Consider the following 23,557-nt stretch of genomic DNA (forward strand, 5'->3'; position numbering starts at 1 on the left):
TACTTTGCTCTTAAAAAACTGTTTTGAAAATATTATTTAGCAGTTTAGTTATATATATGTTTTTATAATATGCGTAAATCTCAAATTATGGTAACCAAATGTTCCCCGAATTTGTCTAGTATATTTGGGATTAATATAACAGACAGCACTTGGTAATTTCTCACAGTCTCGCCGCGGCCACACTCTTTGTCAGGTCGAGCCCAAGGTAAACTCCCATAAAGCGTAAAAATTAAAGACCTTTTCTGCCCAGCAATTTGGACTCGATAGCAAGTAATAATGTATACCGTGTAATATGAATAGTGCTTGTTTTCGTAACGTACATATGTAGTGGAATTACATAAAACGCAATTTGTCTTCAGGCCAGCACTTTTTTTTATTTGCTGGTGACGAAGTGGTTGTCATTGTGAGTTCACATCCGTGTGCCTGTATGTGTGTGAACTTGTGTTGATTTTGTCCGTGCGAGCAAGCGAGATAGCAAAAGGGGGCCGCGGGGGCTGGCCACAGCCACAGAGTTTCGATTTTCCATCCATATATCTACACTCGCAGCGGAAACAAGAGAGAGAGAGAGCGTGAGAGAGGAGCGCCCCGTCTGGTCTGGGCACATTTTACCACACTGCGTCTTTGTCTGCCGTCGAGTCGGGAGCTCCGCGTCTGGTGTGTAAAATTATTATTCTAAATATTTCGGATTACTCCGCCTATAACTCAATAGCAATATTAAAACCCCGCCCCGAATGCCTTGCGTTGAAAACCATATCTCAGTGTGTGTGTGAGTGCAAAGTGCAGTTATGTTGTGGCAGCAGTCAATGCAAATTAACCCGTGTCTATACCACAAAGGCACAATTTTTAGCCCCATCATCGTGTTTTGAAACGCCACAGCGCAGCGTAATTGCCAAAAACCAGATAGCCAACAAGCGTTTCGTTGGTATACATATCCATATATTCATATAATCAATGTGTGTAAAGAAAACGAAACTAAGAAAAGCGAAAAAAGAGCATTCGATGAAGTTGACTGTCATGACTACGCAATAGCAACAACAATAGGAGCTGCCACACACACACACACACATATGCACAGTAGGTGGGTCCTCTCACGTGCTCTCAGTGCCGCTCTCTGCTCTCCCTCTCTCGGTTTCTTTGTGCATCGGTGTGAGTGCGTATGTGTGTTGGGGTCTGGACTCTGGAAAAGCGAATATTTTGATGTCTGCTTGCTTGTGTGTATATGCGTATATTTTTTATAATTTATTGTTTTAATTTTGAGAGGGCGTAGTGTGACCCCAACTCGAACACCGACCCTGCCCAAGTATGCATAGAAGTAGTCGCTGCTATATAGCTTTTCGATCGGAGTTCGGGAGTTGGAGCGCAGCCCATGCACTCCTCACACACACAGTTGTGGTCAAAATAATAGTTAAATTACGGAAATGTAGTCTATTTACAATGTTTAAGGAGAGCCCCAAAGAGGTCGCTCTTTATATACATACATACATATGTATATGTTATCGCTCCATTAAGTCTTATAATCTATGTTTAGAAATGCACTTATCTTATCTTTATAATAATATTTACCACAAATACCCTGATCAGCGAGGGTTTTTATGCCGCGACACAGTCGTTATAGCAAGAGGGTGCTTCCGAAATCTTGAGTTTTGAAACCACTTTAAAAGCATCGGAAAAGAAAAAGAACAGACTTCTTATGCTAAAAATATATATCGCAATATAATTTCGGAGACTATCTTTGGGGTATAAATTTTAGAATTCTATTATTTTGCTATATATTTCGTTTCCCTTCGAAAATATAAATAATATGCCTACTTAAATGTCTGTTTTAAGCAACACTAACCTTATTCTTAGAAGAAACTTTACTCCACTTCAACATATTCAAGTAACCATTTCTCAGAGACTACAAACCAAAAATAGTTTACAGCACTATTAGTTAAACTGCAACTGTATATTGAACCACAATTACAACCATTATCGTTATGATAAACAAGCATTTGTATATTGTACTGCCTGCCTATATTTTACGTCTAATTTGCATTACATTGGCATTAATACTCATTGGCCGCAATTAAAACCGGGCTTTATATATATATATTTATAGATATATATTTTAATATTATCCCACATATACATACATTTATTGCTAACCAAACTAAACCAACCCAAGTAATTAGTTTCTCAACTGAATGTAATAGCAATGTTTTCTTTTACTTTTATTTTCTTTGTTTTAGCATACATACAATATTTTATTGCTGGTTTTGGTGGTAAATTTGCATTGTTAACGGCCGCGGCCAGACGTGCCCCGCTTCTTTAACACACACGTCTCTCAAACGAATACCGATCATCAAGTGTTTCCCCTATTGACTCTCGTATATAGCCACACGTAAAAACCAATAAATAGCGATACTGATACCGAAAGCAACTAAACCGAAAGTGTATACTAAATACATGCCCGTATTTACCACATAAGACTGCCATCTGCCCCTTGCGTTGCCGTGCCGTGCCGTGCCGTTGACACTTTTGTATCTGGCCGTGTTCGTATCTGTATCTCAAACTCACTGACCAACTACTGCAAGCGCAAATGCAAATGTAATCTGCAAAATGCAAACTGCACACCTGAATCTCAGCGCAAGTCTTAAACGTTTAATCCTCGAACTGCCTACAATACCAACCAACCTATCAGCCATCCTGAGCCAATCAACCAACCAACCTATCAACGGTCTACCGCAACTGGCAAACCAAACGGCTTTAGTTTGTAAGCTTAACTTATTTTTTTTCTTTTTGTAAACCTGTTAAACATACAAACAATCAAAGACTGAATACTGAAAAGAAGTTCAAAGTACGATTTGACACGTTGTAATTATTTGTAATTGTCCTTTGTTCTCCTAATGGTTCCAAATACGATCGATCTCTAACCCATCCATTTAAGCTATATACTATATACGACAACACGACTTTGTCACACTGTTTGTTTTACTTTGCACATGTTCGTTTTCTATTTTACGCCTAGTATTTACTATATTACCTACTTATAGAGCACACACACACACCCACACCAACAACAACACACGGCCCATGTACGTTAAGTGTAACCCTCTTTATCTGTCGCTCTCTTGATCTGGAATCTTTCGATTGTACTAACTGCCCGCCGGGCGATAAGCGATAAGTTTGTAATCAGTCATCCGCCCCTCAAACTCGATCCATACAACATATCCACCAAACCCGATGCCGAAAGCAGAATAGAAACCGAAACCCAAAGCGCTACCCAAAGAAACATAGCCACTAATATTGTTTTTGTTCTGTTGACACATTCATGTAAAACACATAAAGATAAATATGTATTAGGTCAATTGATAAGTCCTCGGTCTCACATAGAATTTATTAGCTTTCGGTCAAAATCCAAAACTCCATGAGCTTCGAATTGCGCAAATTTGGCCAAGGCGGGAACTTTTCAATTGACCTGTTATGTATTTTTGCGAGGGGCGGCTTAACGATGGGTTATATCGTGTTTAACAACTTAAAACGGAAACGCTGAAAGTGTAAAATTTATCGTTACCCACTTATCATGGCAGACGGAGTCGGCGGAGTTAGTTCACATATACACATACATACATATGTACTACCTATGTACCCGTAACTGTTAACTTTATATCTATATCTATATATATCGTATCTGTATTTGTATCGGCAGCTTTTCCACATACCCCTATACATGAATTTATATACATTTATATCGTACTTATACCTATAGTTGAAAAACTAACCACGCACGTATCTCATCTCAGTTCCATATAATTGAAAACCTATTAAAGCTACACTCTATAAACAAACTGAAAAATTGTTGCTGTTTTATTTATTACGATTACAATAAATATTTACGTATATCCACACATAAACACACCAACACGTATATATACATATCAATATATACACATATATATATATACATATTTTATTATCCTTGCCTAAGTAAGTATTTGGCCTACTAGAGAAACCATAAATGTTTTGTTATTGAGCATGTTGGCTTGTTGGTTGTTTGCTTTCTGTTCTGGAGCGCGGGTCCGGCTTAGAATACTTCTTCCTAAACAAATAATAATAAAAAACCCAAAAATGTAATATCAAATACCACAAATTAAAATCCACAAACATCTAGAGCGTACAAAACCGTTTTCCGTTTTCGATTCTAATCTGAGTTGGTGGCATCACGAACTTGAACGAACTCTACTGCTTTTTGAATAAAATACAAAATATCAGCTAATAGTTATTGTGACTAAAGGTGCAACAACATGACCTGATATGATATGATTTTTCATTTTCTCAAGAATTCGCGGAAGTAAAGTAAATTTTCTCGTGTGATTCGGGCCTAGAAAATAAAAGCTCTTTTAGGAAAAATGGTACTATACAATAATGCTTTCATTTCTACCCTTGAGTCGCCTGTATTTGTAAAACAAAAATGTTAAATTTTGATCAGTTTTGGATTGTCCCAATCGTATTCAGATTGCAAACGGAACCGGGCTGCATAGTTAAGTGTTCAAGCGGCCACTTAATAAGCAAATCGTCTCGTTTCTACTCCCGCCCGCAGCTGTGTGATAACAAGAAAAGCGCAAAGAAAGCTCTCGCCCAGTCGAAAGTCGAATAGCAACAGCAGTGGCATCCACAACAGCAGCAGCAACAACAACAGGCAGCAGCAACAACCACAGACAGCAGCAGCAGGAACAACAGTGCGGCAGCAGCATCTGCAGCAACAACAGTGCGGCAGCAGCATGCTGAACTCGAATGCCGCCGGCGGCAACAACAACGGCAACAATCATGGGGGCAGCAGCCGTCGGCCCTTTACCCGCAATTCCTCATCGGTCCGCTCGCAACGCGGCGGTGGTGGCGGGCTGGGCGGTCGCATGGTCTACTCGCCACACACACATCCGCATCCGCACGCCCAGCAGCAGCAGCAACAACAGCAACAGCAGCAGCAACAGGGGCAGCAGCGGTCCAGCAACAACGGCAACAACAACCTGTGGCTGGGCAACAGTCCGTGGTGCAACGTCAATTTGAACGGTGGCAACAACAATAACAACGGTGGCAACAACAACAATAACAACGGTGGCAACATCAACAGCAACAACAACAGCAACAATGTCAATAACAAAGATGCAAACCCAAATTGGTAAGAGCCGAGAGCCGCTTGCGTTTTTGAACCATTTCCACCTACTCACTCGAGATCCTTTTCTGGAATCGAGCTCTATGTTTAGCCTTAAGTGACATTGAAAAGAAAAGCGAATTCGAAACGTACCCCCCAAATCCAATCCGAACCGCTCCCGAAAATCCCCAATGAATATCCATCCATAATTAACAAGACATATCCTTGTAACTTCCCCCACGACTAGAACAGTTTATCTACTTTCTATCTCTATCTCTATTACACCTGAACTGAAAAAAAAAGAACAAGAACCGAAAATCGCTTTTAGGCTAAAGGGAGAATTTTGTAATTAATGTCGCGTTCAGTAGTGCAACCAAAAACATTTGAATTGGTCCTAACCGTTGAATTTTCGAAGCACTAAACAAAAAAGCTTGCCTCGCCGATTTGATGGCGACACATAATGGATATAGTGTTATACCGTTTATACTTCTCGATCATTTGTAACTCTCTTGCGTTATCTTGCGTACTGTACATTTTGTGTTTTGTTCCTCGTCGAAATTGGCACCCGAACCACATCCTAACCCACTCAGTTACCATACCATACCATCTATACTAATTAACGTTGTAACTATCCCAGCATTGACATCAAAAACTACACATACACACCCACATTATACTATCCAACAAGAACTGAGTTTTGATTTGAATTTACTTAACGGTTTACCTATCGTATGTACATTTTTTAACCGCTTTTATATTACCATACCCGAAATTTGAGCAGTGTGAAGTTCCGTAGAAGATACCGTATGCGTATTAACCGAATCAGAAACTCTTAATTTCCATAATATCTTGTAATAACTTGAAGAACGTTCAATGTTTCATAGACTTAAGACCGATCAAACAGTTCCCCAAGAAAATGCATGAAAAGCACTTGAAAATGGCGAACCAAACTTATTACGTAGCAATTTCTCTTTCGTTTCGTAGTCGTTTCTTTGTCCCCAACGCTTCTTCTTGATTTTGAGTAAAGCGCGTCTAACGGACTTAAGTACTTACCAGCATGCTATCTCTCTTTCTCCCCCTCTCTCTGTCACTCTCTGGCCCATTCAGTACATCCCCAAGGACCTACCTTAAAAGCCATCCACCTTCTCTTTCTCCCTGATTCCCTATTGTGTGGGTAGCTTAGCTGGCAATTACTACCATTACCTTTACGGGCTTTTAACTGTTTAGAGCAGGAGTCAGCAGTAGATTTAAGTGAGTTCTAATTGATTGGTCAAGGAAACATCGACGGTTACATCGACCATCGGCAGACGACGTTTGTAGGGAATTTACAATTATATAGTTGGGTGGGTAAGTGCTTTTCATGCAGCATCGAAACAGGACTATTTCAATTCAAGTGGAAATTAGAGTAACACTCGTTACATTATTTTGCATGGCTATCAAAAGTTGACGTTAAAACTTTGAATTATGTATCGAGGGTTTTTTCATATAAATCGAATTTACTTGTGCACCATATAGTTTTAATAAAAAATAAATTTAAGATCAAAATTGATTAATTTTATAAGGTTAAAAGATTTTCCACAGATTCTATTTCCAGAAATCCACTAAAATATGTTAATCAGATATTGTCATTTTTGTAGGCCAAAGATATATGCAAGATTGTTTCCATTCGTACACTATTTAATCCATCAGGTAGAGTTTCCACCTGCTCCCAATTTCAAGACCTAAACCCACCCACAACGTTATTATTTGATATACGGTTTTATTTGATTTTTGATAACCTTACTTTCGTTTTGCGCAATAGTGTCGCTTCACGTTTAATGCTATTCGTTAAACTTATATTAAAACAAAAAAGCAAAAAACCAAGAACGAACATAAATGCGATGATAAATATGTGAAATGCAACCGTGAAAAGTGCAAGCCAAGTATGAATTTAGTTACAAAATTTCCTCTTTATCCAAACCGTACCGTAACTAGTTGTAATTTTTTTCGATTTCGACATTTTATGAATGATGCATTTTAGTTGAGTTTCTTGATTGATAGCTAAGTATATTGATGACTATTGATTGATGTATTTTGCTTAACTTTGCGTAGGTCGAGGCGAACCGAGTCGAGTTTTGCAAATGATCAACAAACTCAGCTTAATGTTTTACTTATTTATTTGCATTTTGCACACTGCGGCTTAGAATGTTTGACAAACTAACCTAATAGAAAATCCAAAAAAAACCAAAAGTTAACTCAATTTAACAATGAAAACAGACAAATTACCGAAAACAACTGTTAAATTCAACTCTTTTTAAAAAGCTCGAGCATATCCTTCTTTTGATTTACTCCTTGCTCTCTCTCTATATCTCTCTTTCTGCTCTCTTCTATTACTGACTGTTTGTGTGTGTGTGTGTAACTTTAAGCGAGCCACAATAATAATAATAATAATAACAATAACAACAAGTACAGCATTGTATGGTCATTGTCACACTCTGTTTATCAAGTACTCTTCTTTGATTTGTCGTCTACCTGAGATACAGCTGTGTTTAAATAATAGTAGTTGGAAATGAACACACTTCTAACAAATTTACTAAAATATCAGCGTTTGCTTACAGTTTAAGTTCATGTTTTATGTTTTTCAAATCGATTTCTTCATTTTTTAAGAATAGTTCACTGCTTTTATCCAAAACACAGCTGTACGTACAATAGTTGTTATTTAGCCAGTTGCAATCGCAGCTTTTGCATCTAGACCGTAAGAGTTAATATGTTACGCAGACACCGGCTTACATACGTTACGATTAAATTAAAACGTTCGGCGCTTAGACACGCCCCTTTGCCCCCACTTTCTTGCTGTGCGTGTACATAAGTAACTATACATAGGCATAAGAACTACTTTATGGTGTGTGCCCAGCTCGATCACGATCTCTTGGATCTCGTTCTGTTCCATTTCCGTATCCGTTCCCACCCCGCAAAAAATAATAATAACAGTAATTCGTAATAGCTTTTTCACAGTCTGAAGAAAAGCTCAAGCTTACGTACGAGTTGTTTTTGTTCCAGTTTATTTACGTTTTCGGTTTACGTTCTCTTTCATATAGTTTTGGAGCATGACCAGCACTCTCTCTATCTCTCTCAAATATATATATACGTATCCAATGTATTTCTCTCGTGTTTAGCTAGTGAGAACGGCCTATTACGTTACAGTTGCCTTTTTGCCGTTACGTTAAATTTGAATAGTGTGAAGAACAGTGTGCGATTGGCGTTTCGTTGTTTTGATTTCCGTTTCTATTTCGATTTTTGGTAAGCGTAGTGTGCATAAAAACAAAGCGAGCAACAAATAAATAAATAAAATAGAAATCTAACCAAATTTCCACCTAAAATGCATTCAAAACAAAAGAGCAGAACTAAAAAAAAGGAAATAGAAATATCTGCAAACGATGTGAAACTAATTAGTACGTACGTATTTGTTTTATACTAAATGTGTGTACATATCGATATTATATATATATATCTATATTAAACTAATATCTAATTATTGCATTTTGCCATTTACATATATATTATTTTTATCTTTTTCGTTTTTCTTTCTTCTTCATATAAAACCAAAAAAAAAACCGAAATCTACTGCAAAATAAAAAACTATATAAATAACGTATGTGTGTGGCTACCACTCTGCATATATACACCACTACTACTACCTACTACCTGTACATGTAATATGCATACAAATAACTATATATGGGTTGTGTTTAATACTACCACACACTGCTACTGCATTGATTTGATTGAACAATTTTCAACTGTATCTCGTACAACCGAATATTATACTCTCTATATATACGTATATATGTATTACATATTATCTAAAACAAAACTGCAACTGCAATCCTCAAAATCGAAAATCCAGCGATGTACAAACAAGTAATTCTAGCGGAACTTGTATTTATAACAATAGCAAAGCGCATCATCATCACAACAACAGCAACAACAATGGTCACACTCAGAGCCACAATCACACTAACCATTCCCCCCACCAAGGTCACCATCACCCCCACCACACCCAAATGCACTCACCCCACCACCCGCATTCGAGTTCACCACAGCAATCAAACAGTTACCGCCAATACCCACCGCATTCCTACTCCCCCAACTCCCCACACAGCAACGGCCATACAAACAGCAATGCTAGCAACAATCCCATTAGTCAGCGTAGTAATCCCCAAGCCCACCCCAACCAGAACCAAAATTCCCATTCCAATTTTTACGAGATGTGTACGGGAAGTAGGGGATCCCACACCTATGGATCCATGTCCGTTTCCCTGGTGAGACTGAATCCTGCCCGTTTGTGCCTAACGCTTGGCCCTGTCACGCCACCCGCCCAGCGAGTAGTATCCTTTGGCCACAGATCCCATTCCAATTCCAGTTCCAACTCCAGTTCTAGTGATCAGAATCAGCATAACCCGCCGCCACGTAGTCAAAACCATCACCCCAATCCACATCATAGTCAGTACCAGTACCAATACCAGTACCAATACCGATACCAGTACCATCCGCCACACCAGTACCATCCATTGCATAGCCCACAGCAACAGACTAATCGCCAATCCCTTCCGCTAACACGAACGAATTCAAATTCAATCAACGCAACAACTTTCAATTCAACCAATCCAACAACAAATAGTAATCCTACTGATGTTGTGAATGTAAATTCTTGTACCGATATAATTCCTCATGGGCCTTCGTCATCGTCTTCGTCTGCGTCTTCGATGCTGCCCCAACAACAACAACATCAAATTAATAACGCATCCGCACCCATCAATAGCCACAGCCAAGGTCAAGGTCCCGGGAACTCCCCCAATCTTGGCCACAATCACCAACGTGGCTACAACAACGGGAATAACAACAACAACAACAACCGGGGTATCGGGAACGGGATCGTAAATGGTAATACCAATGGACCACCCGATTATATGAACTACCGACGTGGCGTGTGTCCGGCTCAATCGCGGGACTATTCCGGCAACGGAAATGGGAATAACAACGGACATGGCCACAATGGACGTCGCTATATGCCCGATAACTTGAACAACCCGTCCTCATCCATGAATGGCCTGATCAATTCCGGACACCACCAGCGCAACTACAACGACAGGAACTTGAATAACGTAAGCTGATTGACTAATACGACTATGATAAGTATAGTTAGGGTTCGATATATACACATTAAAGTTAGCAGAGATAGAAAGATCTAAATCCTAACCCCTTCATCCGTAGCACTTTGGAAACTCCGAACAGAACGGAGGACCCGACCATCGGGATCGAGCCGAGGGTTCTTCGTACAACTTTATGCGCAACGGAGGAAGTAGCGGGGGCGGTGGCTACGGACGCAATGGATCGCATTACCAGCACATGGCCTATGGTAATAACAACGGTGCGTCCACTTCGACCGGCGGACCAGGACTTATGGGTGAACTGCCCTCGGGATCGGGCCTGTCGGGCTCTTCGCTGTCGCTGAACAACGGACCCGGAGGCCTCAACTCCGACAGTCCGTCGCGTAAGCGCCGCCGCATCTCCGGAAGACCCCAGAACGGACCACAGCCCCAACACCGTTGTCCGATGGCACACGTGAGTTTCCAGACTGGTCTTGTCCTCAATAGCTTATTAACTTAACGGGTAATCCTCTGCAGATGCAGCAGGGAAGTCCGCCACTTAGACGTCCGCGGTTGCGCGATGTGGCTACCTCCACGCAGCAGCAGCAGCAACAGCAGTACGGCCAGCAGGTTCATCATCCTCAGCAGCAGCAACAGCAGCCGCCATCCAACTACCACCCGATACACCATCATCAGCCACAACCGCACTACGTTCCTCAGCAGCAGGTGCCACCGCCGCACGTCCAGCGTTCACCGTGGGATTTGGGCGGCAGTGGAGGAAGCTCTGGGGGAGCCACCTCCAGCAGCTCGGTGGGTCCCATTCTGCAGCAGGTGCAGGCGCCGCCGCAGCCACCGAGTCACCAGCAAGCGGTGGGCTATCCACCAGCACCGCCACAGCCCGCCTCCCTGATGGTGGACCTCAATCTGAACCAGGTGCCAGTGAACCTGCAGTTGCGTCCCTCGGAGCCCTTCTGGGCCTCCTTCTGCACCTATCCTATACCGGCGCAGGCTAGGTTAGCACCCTGCCACTTGCACGGTGTCTACACGCAGCCATTCCCCGCCGCCCCACCTCCAGGACTGGCCGCTCCTCCACTCCAACAACAGCATCAGCCACTTATTCAGGGTGAGTACTGAGTTTTGGATTCCAATGCTTATCTAACGTCTCCATCTCTACCACAGCCCAGCAAATGATTTCCCAAGCCACCTTGACCGCCCAGCAGCAGCAGCGGGATGTTGTGGCCATTGCAACGGCCAATCTGGGACCCATTGAAGCGCCGGGAGCCCATGGCCATCCTCACGCCCATCCACATGCTCATCCCCATGCTCACCAGCTGCCGCCGGGCATCCACATCACGCCGCTGAGCGGAGCGGCGGCAGCGGCCGCCACCCATCATCTACATTCCACGGCGGCAGCTGCAGCGGCCGTCGCTGCCAGCGCCCAGATAACCACCGCGCAGCAGATCCTCTTCTCGTCGGACCGCCGCACATTCCCGCCCCACCGCCGCATACCGCGCTTCTGGACGGCGAACCATGGACATCGTCACGTCCTGCCGCCGCAGTCGCTCGCCGCCCACCAAGCTCCTGTGCAGATTCAGGCTACCTCGGGCATCATCAACCCTGGCTTCTTGCTCAATTTCCTGTACGTTCCAAAGATCTCGATTCTCCTTGTCCATTATATAACCCAATGCTTATCCTTTGTATAGGGCCATGTTCCCGCTGTCGCCTTACAACCAACATGATCTGAGCTCTGGCGACACCAATGAGACGGAGAACTACGAGGCGCTGCTCAGCCTGGCCGAGCGATTGGGTGAGGCCAAGCCAAGGGGACTCACCCGCAACGAGATCGATCAGTTGCCCAGCTACAAGTTCAACCCGGAGGTGCACAACGGTGAGTGATTAAGTCTCTTTTGTAGATCCAGAACCAGTTATATGATCTCCCACAAGATTATAAAAAAGCATCCGATCAGTGGAACAGCTATTTTCTGTTTTTCTTAAATCAAATTGATACAATACATAGAGTGTATATATAAGTTACATTTGAAACACACCGGCGAAGGCAACATTGCGTATACGTAATATTCTGCCCGGGAAAGTATGCTATAAATTTTGAAATAAATTGATGTACAAAATTTGCCATATACGCTACAATTTAAGGTTATAGTTAAACAATTTATTGAGTGGTTTCAACTACTTATCCACTTTTTACTCACGGATCCAATTAAATTTCCTCCAGGCGACCAATCATCCTGTGTGGTGTGCATGTGTGACTTTGAGCTACGCCAGCTACTGCGCGTCCTGCCCTGCTCCCACGAATTCCACGCCAAGTGCGTGGACAAATGGCTGCGGGTGAGTGCTTTAAAATATAAAAAGAAAAATGCCACAACAAATCTAAAACACTCAATTTACCTACCAGTCGAATCGCACCTGCCCAATTTGCCGCGGCAATGCCTCCGACTACTTCGACGGCGCGGACCAGCAGCAACAGTCGCAGGCAACAGCCGGAGCTGCGGCTGCATTGAGCAGCACGTCCGGCGCAAGTGCCGGAGTGGCGGGAACTTCCGAGGCTTCAGCGGCCACCGCCAATCCGCAGCAGAGCCAAGCGGCCTAGACCCGAAACCCTATTCCACACCACACCTCCAGCTTTCGCTTTTCCGGGCGATGAGCGGTCGGGACGGAGGAGATTTCCGGGCGTGGAGGGCTGGTCTGGGGCGGGGGAGCCACCTCCCACCACCGCCATCACTTGATGTAACGCGCAACGAATCCAACTGCCAAACCGTCGACGCTTCCTCCTCAGCTGTATGCCCCCGCCCAACTGGCCACGAATAATGGATCCACCCGCTCCGCCCCTCGGCCACGCCCACGCGAAACTCGCCGCCTCTTCAATAGCTTGTCTTAGACATTAGTTCGTATGTGAGTAATGGTAACCGTAATTAGGAGTAACCCATATATGCGTACCACCAAGAATTCAACTATAGTTAAAAAGCGTATATATATATACATATATGCGAAGATATATTTGTGTGTGTGGAGAATGATAATGGCGTAAAGCAAGTGTCTGTATATAAGCCAAGAATTGCACAAAAATTTAACAATAGAATTTCTTTGCCTTTACAACTCGAGGATATCCTGTAATCCATTCAAATAACTATATGCGAACAAATATAGTGTATACAAATGCTTGGCAGCGGTCACTCAAAACCCAGATGGTTATGGTTATGGGGCATTCAGGAACTATTAATCCCCAGGGGCTTTTCGGGACCTTTTGAGGTATCGGTGCCAAATCGAAGTGGTTTATCTTGAATTGTTGCTGTCCACACGCATAGCCATGCATAGCTCTATATTATATAGAATACATATTTAAGCAAAGCGAAATATTTGTAACTTGGATTTGTGTTTTCACGCTTTTGAGTTAGGCTTGCGTATTTACTGCTTCCTCTACGTATTTTGTATTTACTACCATTACATTTAGTTTTAGTTTTAATAACAACAACGTACTATATTTACCCCTATACGACTTACATAAAAACCAGCATAAATATAGTGCATTGCATTTTATACTAATTGTACGAACTGAACCCACTGAAGAAGTTCTTCTTCTTGCACGAGCAAAAGAAAAAAAAAACAACAAAACCAAACAAAAACAATGATAATGATATCCTATGAGGGGAAAAAAGATCGTATATATATATTTTGTTCGTTTCTACTGTTCGAAAATTAGTAACTATAAACGGAAGCAACTAACCTTGAAACATATAAGCAATCTTTAAAATCGACTAAACCAGATGAACGGAGGACGATAAGCGTTTCAACAAATATACTATATATAGATGCATATATACACACACACACACACACACACACACGTACACACACTTACAGGAGGGAAAGCAACCATATAAGAATTTAGCATACAGGCATAGAAACAAACATACATATGTATATTGGTGGGCTTATTAATGTATTCGTAGTAGATGTGTGCGTAATTAAACATATTGCAATCGCCATGAGAACACAAGTATCGTATATCGTAACTAGACTTTTCCAGGGCCAGCGTGCGTGGGTGGTGACCTCAGCCGCCCACCGACCAGTCCATCCACTTCCGTAGTATTTTTGCCTTTTGAACTGTAACGTCTGTAGCTCTAAACACTCTAAAGCATTAACAACATTAACATAAACAACACACACACGAACACACCTTAACCTCCTTCAATGTGACTTGTCTATTAAAATTGCATCAGATGCGAGTATTACGAGTATCAAACATATATACACACATAGAGATTTTCCCTCTGATATAAGCGATTTAAGCGACTTAAGCGAACTACGTGCACTAGCCTTTTGAAGCCGGAGGAGGAGAGCAAAAGCAACCATTTTTACCAATATACATGTACAAGTACAAGTACGAGTACCATACAATAATTATCTATATCTATCTATCGATCGATCGGTATACACAATTAACCAATTAACGTGGAACTAAACCAAACGAGAAATGAGAAGAACAAGTAAATTGAAATGATTCCTGCCCTCCATTCGTATTAAAAAACCATTGAAACTAACTCAACAACTTTTTATAGCATATATATACTATGGATAGCATTGATTTTTTGTGAGAATGGATATACATAACATTAGTTTAGCCCCTTCGGGAAGGCCATAAGCCGCATCTATTGGCTCATCCGTTGCTTATAGCGAGAGTTTGCAGCACTTTTCCTACCCAAAGCCAACCTGACCTAGCTCCCCCGTTCTCAAGTCCTTAATAAAGCTATGCATTACTGCAATCTTGATACCTAGTATATGTGTAAAACGTGTGTGTATTTATTATACCCGGTATTCGAAAAGGATATCCATATTATTTGGCATGAAATCCAACACATAAAGTGGTGTCCGTTAACTAACGGACAAACTTGTCCGTTTAAAAATTCAGAAAATGTATGTATGTTTTGATGATTAAATATTTTCATCTCCATAAAACAACAACTTTTTTAAGAGAATATTATTTATTTTTGAAAGCGATTCAGCAAACGCCCAAAGTTGGCAATTATTTTTCGCCAGGATAATGACTACCGGGTATCACGTAATCGGATCAACCGATTATAGCGTTCTTTCTTGTTTTTAATATATATGAATGGTATTTCCAAAAGACCATTGTAAAGGTGTTGTGCTTTTCTAGAATTTTATTAGTAGGAACATCAACTGAATGATAAACGAAAACCCAAATAAAGTTTATTTTTTGTCACAATAACAGAACGTTATGATAAAAGCAAATAACTATATATAGAATATATTATATACATGAATTGAATACCTTTTATACGTGCACTGACATAATTACTTACGAGTATGAGTATATGTAAAAAATTCAATCAACCAAGCTAAGCGGAAAAGAAACATTATTCAATCTTATTATTTTTATCCAGTTTCGATACTTTCACGATTTTTAGTTCGTTATATAGCTTCCGTCTATCCTGAACTAACGCACTAATACTACGTGTTTCCATCGAATAGTTTTTTTCCAACTCTCTTCGGGTTTTTTATTTTCCAGTCTATTAACAAAAATCAAAAGCTTATCATAAAAATATATTTATAGTAACAAAACAAAACAAAAAAAAAAAAACCAAGAAAAACACAAACAAAAAAATTATAAAGTTTTGCTGTGATGTACGTTATATATATTTAATTACATAAAATGCAATAAAATTTAAAACATATAATGCATAATTCCAAATTATTACAACAACAACAAATAAAAGAAAATATGAAAAGAAGAATGATTATGAAATACAAAAACATTTTATGCATGAGAATTTCTCCAAAAAAACAAAAAAAGTAAAAAAAAAACCAATATGTACGACATACTATAACATCTACACTTGTCTAGAATTTATGCAATTTTAAATGTGACTATTATTTTACATTTTTGTAGACAAGAACCGAGACACTCTTCTAGTAATTGTAAATCAGTTAACCATAGTATTAAACAAACGTTTTTCAGTGGCATTGTAACGGTGAGCGGGCGTTTTTAATGTTAATTGCATTAATTTCTATTTTCGGTTTTGTATTAACTCGCAAAATTTCAATAAAATTCAATGAACGTCAATAAAAAAAGTTATGTCTTTTTTTCCTTTGGGGTTTGAGAAACTATAGCATTATGACCAATTATTTGGAACAGAATAATTTGTGCACGTGCTAATTTATCAGCATCTGGAAGTTTCAGAACAACATTGGCCAGTATATTCCCAAACAAGTTTTAGAACAAAGCCAAAAATAAGACGCAAACTTCTGACAGGAAATGACACAACCTACATATGTAGCTATAAATATGTATATTTCAATGTTATTAAACAAAGGTAATGAATAATTCAACTTTAACTGAATGAGATCACAAATCTATATAGTTCAACAAGCCCATTCATGCGAAAGTGTAAGCCACATTACACGTACGCTTTCGATCCAAAAGTTAGTTCGAATCAATTAAATCGAATGCGTATGTTGCACACCCGAAGACCACACTCAAACTATCTGTAATCGTCCATGCGATAGCTTTCCATCGTTTTGGCCAACATTAGATGGCCAGATGGGCCCGCAATCCTCGGTTGTCACAGCATATGGCTCTGATTGACATTACCAAAATTCCACATGACTTTGTTTTAACAGATTTGCGGCAGAAAGAGTTAACAACAACAGATGTTCGCAGCGAAAAGCTGCAAGACAAAAAGCGAAAAACAAAATACGAAAAAGGTAAACGAGTTGCCAACTAGGGACGCAACTAAGGCCAACGAAAGAGAGCGGCGACAGGTCACCGGAGAGCGAAAGAGAGGCGGTGGGGTCTGCCCCACGCGAGTGAGCAAGCGAGAGAGCAACTTGTTTATTTGCCACCCACAACTGGCTGCTGAGACAACAACAACAACAACATGGCAAGTAGCAGATGAAGAAGAAGATCACCTCTGCTGGCATTGGCAGAGGATTTTGCAGTTATTTCTCATACTTTATTTTTTTAAGCGCATATTTTCGCTGAATTTGATTTGTTTTCTTTATGCCATGTTGCTGTTGCTCCACTGACGTCACTTGGCGGTTGGGGTTTCAATTATATTGCCCTAGCTATTGTTGTTATATTCGTTGTTGTTGTTTCGTTTGCCCACCACGACACTTTCTACAAGAAAATGTTGAGAAATCAAAAAAGATGCGACAGCTTCTTCTCTATGGGCTGCACTGGAAGAAAATGTAAATGATGGAAAACATACTTCAGTTTCCACAGTAAGTGTAAGAACTAATCGGGGTTTTCCAGAATATTGATAAAAATACATAAGTCAGAAAGACATTTAAATTGTTTACTGTTTCTATAGAAGTCTCTATTAAATGTAGCAATATTTTTTCCAAGTGTACGTTTGTGGCCTCTTGCTTGATGGTGTATGTGTAATAGCCACAAAAGTTCATTGGGAAAGTGCAACCTGAACCTGCTGGGAAACAAGACCGCAATTGATTGATAAAGAAAACCCCATTTAAATGGCATAAACAACGATCGTTTGTTTCACTCAGCGGAAAGCAAATGCAGCTCATTTAAAGAAAAAGAGGCAATTTAATTGATGAAAACGCCAAGAATTCAATGGAAGAACGTGCCCGAAGTTACAGTGGGTGCCATCGGCGAATTACCATTTCAAAAAGCCCCTCAATTGGGGTTGCTTGTTACGTGAGAGGGACAGAGAGAGGTGTCTAAGAGGGAGCGATCTCCCACAGCTGTTATCAATTGCACTCCAATAAGATCGCTGCACACGTCGGTCTCCAAACGGGACTGCAATGTGCGGGTTCTTTGATCGAAATTCGCGTCCAACGTGCACGGATCGAACTTTACGGGGCCCCTAATCTGTATAGGCTTCGATTGCTTGTTTTGATTAGTTCGTGCGTTTGGCTGGGGCTCTCCTTCGTGTGTATTCGTCAATAAGTGGGGATGACATCACCGACGCTCCACTCTCTTTGGCTCGCGTTCTCCACATCGCATCTCTCTCTCTGTCTCCGCTATGTGCACTCTCTCATGGAGCGATCTCTCTTGGCATCCAACACCTTTTGGCGTGTATTTGTGAGCATTGGAGGCACAGTGGGCGTGGGATTATTAAATAAATACCCGACGGCAGATCTATTTATAATGCTGTTCTTTCACTTTCGCAATATCTCTGGATTTGGTTGATACAGTTGTTGGTGCCACCAACCATTATTGAAATTGTGTGAAATATATTGATAATGTATTATCAATAGTATTCTATCGTAAAATCAAACATGGTCAAATGTTGCTCATACGCACTGTTGTCACAAAAAAAATTACTCATACGCCAGGTTGGTCACACTATTAGAAGTTCATAATTAGAAATGTATACCTAAGATATGGGTTTACGAGGACCTAGCCCACTGTGCCCACTCATGGCGAACCAGAAACAGACTTGAGGAGGTTGACTTGCTGTTTGTTGGCCAACAAACGCCGTGAGCGAGAGCGGGAGCCCATCCACGCGAGAGAGAGGAGAGCGGAACGCCAACGCCGACTCTACGGTTTGAGTTGTATCTTCTCGACCTTTTTTTTGAATCAGTCTTTTGGAATTCGCGAAACAATGCGGACGCCGTACGAAGAAAGCGCTGCTGCCGCCGACCACAAATACCAATACCAATACACCGCGGCCAATAATAACAATAATTACTATAAAAACTATAATGTGAATGGCAATGGGCAGGCGAATGGAAATGGGAATCTAAGTGGAATTGGTAATGGAAATGGAATTGGAAACGGCAATGGAAATGGAATACCTTATCACGCGCGCGAGAACTCGCTGCCATTTAGCTATGGCATAGCCAAATCTTCGACCCCGCTGCGAAAAACTCCGACACCGACGCGAGTGGATAGTTTTCTAGACTTTGATTTCGGGCCAACGAATACGAATGTGAATTCGAATATTTCTAGCAATAATGGCGGTACTGGCGATATGATAAAGCCACCAACACGTCTAACGAGCCCTTTGCTGGTGCGCAAAACGCTGGGCAATGGCGTTAGTCCCACCAGTTCGACCAATACCAACACCATCGCCAATACATACCACTACAGGTCGAGCAGCGCAACGCCGACGCCGGTGAGAGATAATTTCGAGCAGCTGCTGCGGGAGCGACGCGAAAAGGTCTACAATGAATATAGGAATCTGGATAGGGAGTCGTCCGGGGATCGTGCCAGAGTGGCACCCGCTCCGCCCCAGAGGCAATACTACCCGAGCGATGGGTATGGAAATGGACTGAAGAACGATAGCAATGGAACCCTAAACCGCAAGAGTCCCTCGTCGAATGGGAAGTCAACGAAATACAACTACGATTTTGAGTTCAATCTGAATCTGGATGATGTTAGGCCCGAACCCACACCGTATACCACGAGGAATATTCAGTTCGAGGATCTGCGGCTGGATCAGGATGTGCCAGATGGCGTGGTCAATCGGCGGACCATGGAACGCAATTATCACACAATTAACAGCTTGGAAACGACCCACAAACGCCAGCAGTTGGAGCCGTTGGAGCAACTGGGCGCCGTTTATGGCCAGAACCACATGGAGGAGACACTCATGCGCACTCGTCGCGATCTCTCCGCATCCACATCGACATCCAAGTCCACCTCGCCATTGCCGGCAATAGGAGTACCAGCTATAGCACCAGCACCAGCTTCGCCCATTTATGCCACCAGTACGAAGAGAGTGAGCAACCCAAATACCAATGGCCAACCACAGATGACGCCTAGTCCCACCAGTAGGCCAGAAACGCCCGCCTTTCCGGTCACGCCGCGCACGCCTTTTGGGGCATCATCATCATCATCTGCGTCTCTGACGCCGACGACCCAGTTGCCCCCAGAGTCGATCTACCAAACAGGGCCACGTCGTGGCGTACCGCCTGCACTGCAGCCACTCGAGGTGTCCGCCGATTCCGTGCAATTTGCCCGGAGTTCGTCCCAGTTCTGGTACAAACCAAATCTCACGCGCGAAGATGCCATCGCTCTGCTGGCCTCTGCCCAGCCGGGCACGTTCCTGGTCAGGGACTCCACCACGTACAAGGATTCCTATGGCCTGGTGGTGAGGGTGTCCCAACCGCCCCCCGGTTCACAGGAGCTGGTGCGTCACTTCCTCATCGAGCCCACCAAGGGGGGAGTGCATCTGAAGGGTTGCGATGACGAGCCGGTGTTCACTTCACTGTCCGCCCTCGTCTTCGAGCATTCCATTAGCCAGCTGGCGTTGCCGTGTCTCCTCCGTCTGCCCGATCGGGATATAGTGCCACCGGTGCGGGCCACAACCCCTGCCCAGCAGCATCTACTGGCCCACGGGGCGGCCACCAATGTGCTGTGGCTCTACTCCTGCGATACGGAATCGCTGACCGGCAACGAGGCCATCCGCAAGGCCATCCGCCAGATGTACGGCCAGCGACCCTTGCCGCAGCCCACGGAGGTGCACTTCAAGGTCTCCTCGCAGGGCATCACGCTCACGGACAACACGCGCAAGAAGTTCTTCCGGAAGCACTACACGGCGGATGTTATCTCGCACTGTGCCATCGATCCGGAGAACAGGATGTGGACCAGTGAGGGCGAGGCCGACAAGAAGACCATCTTTGCCTTCGTGGCCAGGAGGTCGCACAGTTCAACGGACAACCAGTGCCATGTGTTCTGTGACCTGTCCGTCAGCCAGCCGGCAGCGGCGATTGTCTCGTTCGCCAATCGGACACTGCCCACCGAAAAGCTGCGCAACTTCGTCCTGTAGAAGGGAGGGGGCGTGGCACGGGTCAACAGGTCAGCAGGCTGAGTTCCACTTCCATCCGTGGAGTGGAGTGGCGAAAAAGCAGGTGAGACGCATGACGGGTGCAGTTTTGTTATGGGTCGTAAATTAGCGTTTTTGGGTGCGGTTCGGCCTTGGGAGGCGAAATTGCCAATTACAGTAGTCCTTCGAGAAGGTGAACTTAGATGCGAAATTCAAAACAAGCAAATGTTCTTTAGACTCTATCTGGAAAACGGCTAAATAATAATAATTTAATATGTTTTCTTTACAAATTATAAGTAAATTAATATTTTTCTAACATAATTTCTGTACTAAATTAAAAGTTCTTGAAAATAATGCCAACACTATATACTTTTAAATGCTATATTCATTTTTCTAAAGGTCAAACAAAATTGGTCGTAAAAACGGTTTTGTTTTAAAAAGTACTTTCTAGAAACGATTTGTTTCCGGCATTTGTTTGTTTTAAGCATTTGTATTTGTATTTGTCTGAAACAAATTGTTTCTCCGTGGTTTGGTTGAGACATTCTTATTTTTAGAGACTTTCCCTTGTTGATTGTTTTAAAATAGACATTAGTTGTGCTTGCGGAACTATAATTTTGGCTATATCGCACTGCCCTTCTTCGAATTTCGGTGGGCCCCAAGCAATGTCCAGAGAAACTTTCAATATTTGCCTTACCAAGCTGTCACTGTATCATCATCGTTCTGCGCTACAAATGGGAAACCTATTAAAACGCTTCACTTTCTGGGGCCCTTCCGTTCGCCTGGGTTCGTCTTCAAATTGTTTACTTTACATAACGCCCTGGCTGTTTGTTTGTTTGCTTAGCGGTTTCTATATACTGCCGGAGCGCACATATAGATATATAGATATATGTACATATATACGAATCCAAGAGCGCCATATAGAAGCATTTGGCTAACATATCTTCTGGCTACACGTTTTTCGCAACGGAAGTTTCTGTCATGAGTCAGTTGCCTATAAATGATTGAGTTTCGAATTTAGAATCGAACAGAATCAAAGACATCCAACACATGCACATCCATTGAAGGGTCGCCAGGTTCTGGAGGAGTGGCACCAGCCCCATTTGGTATTTCTTTCGATTTGATTAATTCCCCCGCTCCGTTCACGGTCATGTGCTGAGGTCGCCAGATAAGGCCATAAGCGCTTAACTGTGCATTGCCATGCTATGGAGGCAACTTTTCATTAGTTGGCATTTGTGTATATATATTCGCTATCAGGCCGCCAGGTGATCCACTATGCTATAATAATAGCGTCGAACAGTTGGCTGCAAATTGTGGGGCCTAAAATAAGATCTGCCCACAGAAGATATAGAGTTTATAGTTATTGCTGTTCTGCTCGGCTCTGTTGTTTATTTAGCTCGAAAGATACATCTTTTTCTTGAATCACTTGATAAGAGCGAGAGACGCTCGTTGTTGATCTTGCTGGGAATTGTTCTCCAACGCGATCGTTCGATTCCACCTTGAATTTTTTCGGAATTTTTTCACTTGAGCCTTAAAGCGGAATATGCAAATAAACAGACGGCAATAGAAATCGGTTTTCGGTCTCTATATAGCGCAAAAGTTGAAATAAATTCAGGCGAACCGAACCGGCGGGCGTCAATTGCGCATTTTAGAAAAACCGCATGCCGAACATACAAAACTTAATTCCAGGCACGTTTGGGTTTATTTTTTCCAATTATATTCAACTACGGGCGACGAGGTTCGGAAAAAGATACTGTAAATTAAACGGGTGGTCTAAAAATGGTCTAAAAGAGATTTAATATTTAAAAGAGCAGCCCAACTTTTCCGCAGACCCCCATTGTTTGCTCGATCGAATGATCTATTTGATCCGCAATTAAGCAATTATCCACGAGCATGTACAATATAGATACATATGTAGATACGATTGGGGGGATTGGAATTTACGAACTTGTTTAAATCGGATTTCTTCTTTCATCTCTTGCAGGCCAGTGGAATCGGAATCATGCGGAATTATGCGGAGGAGGAGCCCAGTGCTGCAAGATGTACTAACTAATCACTTTACGAAATTGTGTCTTGCGATATAATGAGCTTAACTGCGAATATGTTAACAGGAATGATGTCAGCCGTAGTTTATTTAGACACGCACACACTCAGAAGTCGGCGATATTTATGGCGAAGCTAAAACATATGTACACATGGGTACTATCAACTTGAATTGACTAAATGCACAGTGGGACAAGTGGATGCCCGAGTTCGATAAGATTGGTGGCTATTGGAAACGCCGATTCATATTTGTTTATACGCCCAAGTTGTAAACAAAGTCATGAAGATTGTGTTAAAATTTTTAGAAATTCCAACTGGCATTTCAAGGAATCTCGTACCACTGTGCTGGGTGGCGAATTGAAACTGATCACCGAAACTTGACTGTTTATTAGCAAAAACAGTATGGATGTGTATATATGGGCGAGTTGTGTGTTTTTATATAGGGTGCGCTTGTCAGACAAACGGAATAAAACTAATCTACCACATAGTTT

At 42.2% G+C, this 23,557-nt stretch overlaps 2 protein-coding genes across 5 annotated transcripts; both read left to right on the forward strand.

The window, feature by feature from the left end:
• The first annotated feature begins 175 nt into the window (after window positions 1-175).
• LOC117145357 (uncharacterized protein DDB_G0283357) lies at window positions 176-15,056 on the forward strand. 4 transcript variants are annotated; one of them, XM_033310978.1, is made up of 9 exons: window positions 176-205; window positions 4,580-5,158; window positions 9,018-10,275; window positions 10,385-10,735; window positions 10,798-11,383; window positions 11,440-11,899; window positions 11,964-12,148; window positions 12,494-12,606; window positions 12,674-15,056. In XM_033310978.1, the coding sequence occupies exons 2-9, from the start codon at window positions 4,761-4,763 to the stop codon at window positions 12,866-12,868; spliced, it is 3,546 nt and encodes a 1,181-aa protein (XP_033166869.1). In that variant the 5' UTR covers window positions 176-205; window positions 4,580-4,760; the 3' UTR covers window positions 12,869-15,056. The 4 variants fall into 4 exon arrangements, with proteins under 4 accessions (XP_033166869.1, XP_033166867.1, XP_033166868.1 ...); XM_033310976.1 differs by lacking the exon at window positions 176-205 and adding an exon at window positions 501-654; XM_033310977.1 differs by lacking the exon at window positions 176-205 and adding an exon at window positions 2,637-2,752.
• Window positions 15,057-18,830: 3,774 nt separating this feature from the next.
• On the forward strand, window positions 18,831-23,250 carry LOC117142422 (tensin-2). The gene is made up of 2 exons (XM_033306382.1): window positions 18,831-21,111; window positions 23,008-23,250. Exon 1 carries the CDS (start codon window positions 18,861-18,863, stop codon window positions 21,027-21,029), a length of 2,169 nt encoding a protein of 722 aa, XP_033162273.1. The 5' UTR covers window positions 18,831-18,860; the 3' UTR covers window positions 21,030-21,111; window positions 23,008-23,250.
• Window positions 23,251-23,557: the final 307 nt, after the last annotated feature.

The sequence above is a fragment of the Drosophila mauritiana genome, chromosome 3R (assembly GCF_004382145.1).
Source record: "Drosophila mauritiana strain mau12 chromosome 3R, ASM438214v1, whole genome shotgun sequence".
In the NCBI taxonomy this organism is placed as follows: domain Eukaryota; kingdom Metazoa; phylum Arthropoda; class Insecta; order Diptera; family Drosophilidae; genus Drosophila; species Drosophila mauritiana.

Coding starts and splice junctions, on each gene's coding strand:
- LOC117145357 (XM_033310978.1), top strand. CDS start 4,761: ATGCTGAACTCGAATGCCGCCGGCGGCAACAACAACGGCAACAATCAT. Junction 11,384..11,439: donor GCATCAGCCACTTATTCAGG/GTGAGTACTGAG, acceptor TCTCTACCACAG/CCCAGCAAATGATTTCCCAA. Junction 12,149..12,493: donor CAACCCGGAGGTGCACAACG/GTGAGTGATTAA, acceptor AATTTCCTCCAG/GCGACCAATCATCCTGTGTG.
- LOC117142422 (XM_033306382.1), top strand. CDS start 18,861: ATGCGGACGCCGTACGAAGAAAGCGCTGCTGCCGCCGACCACAAATAC.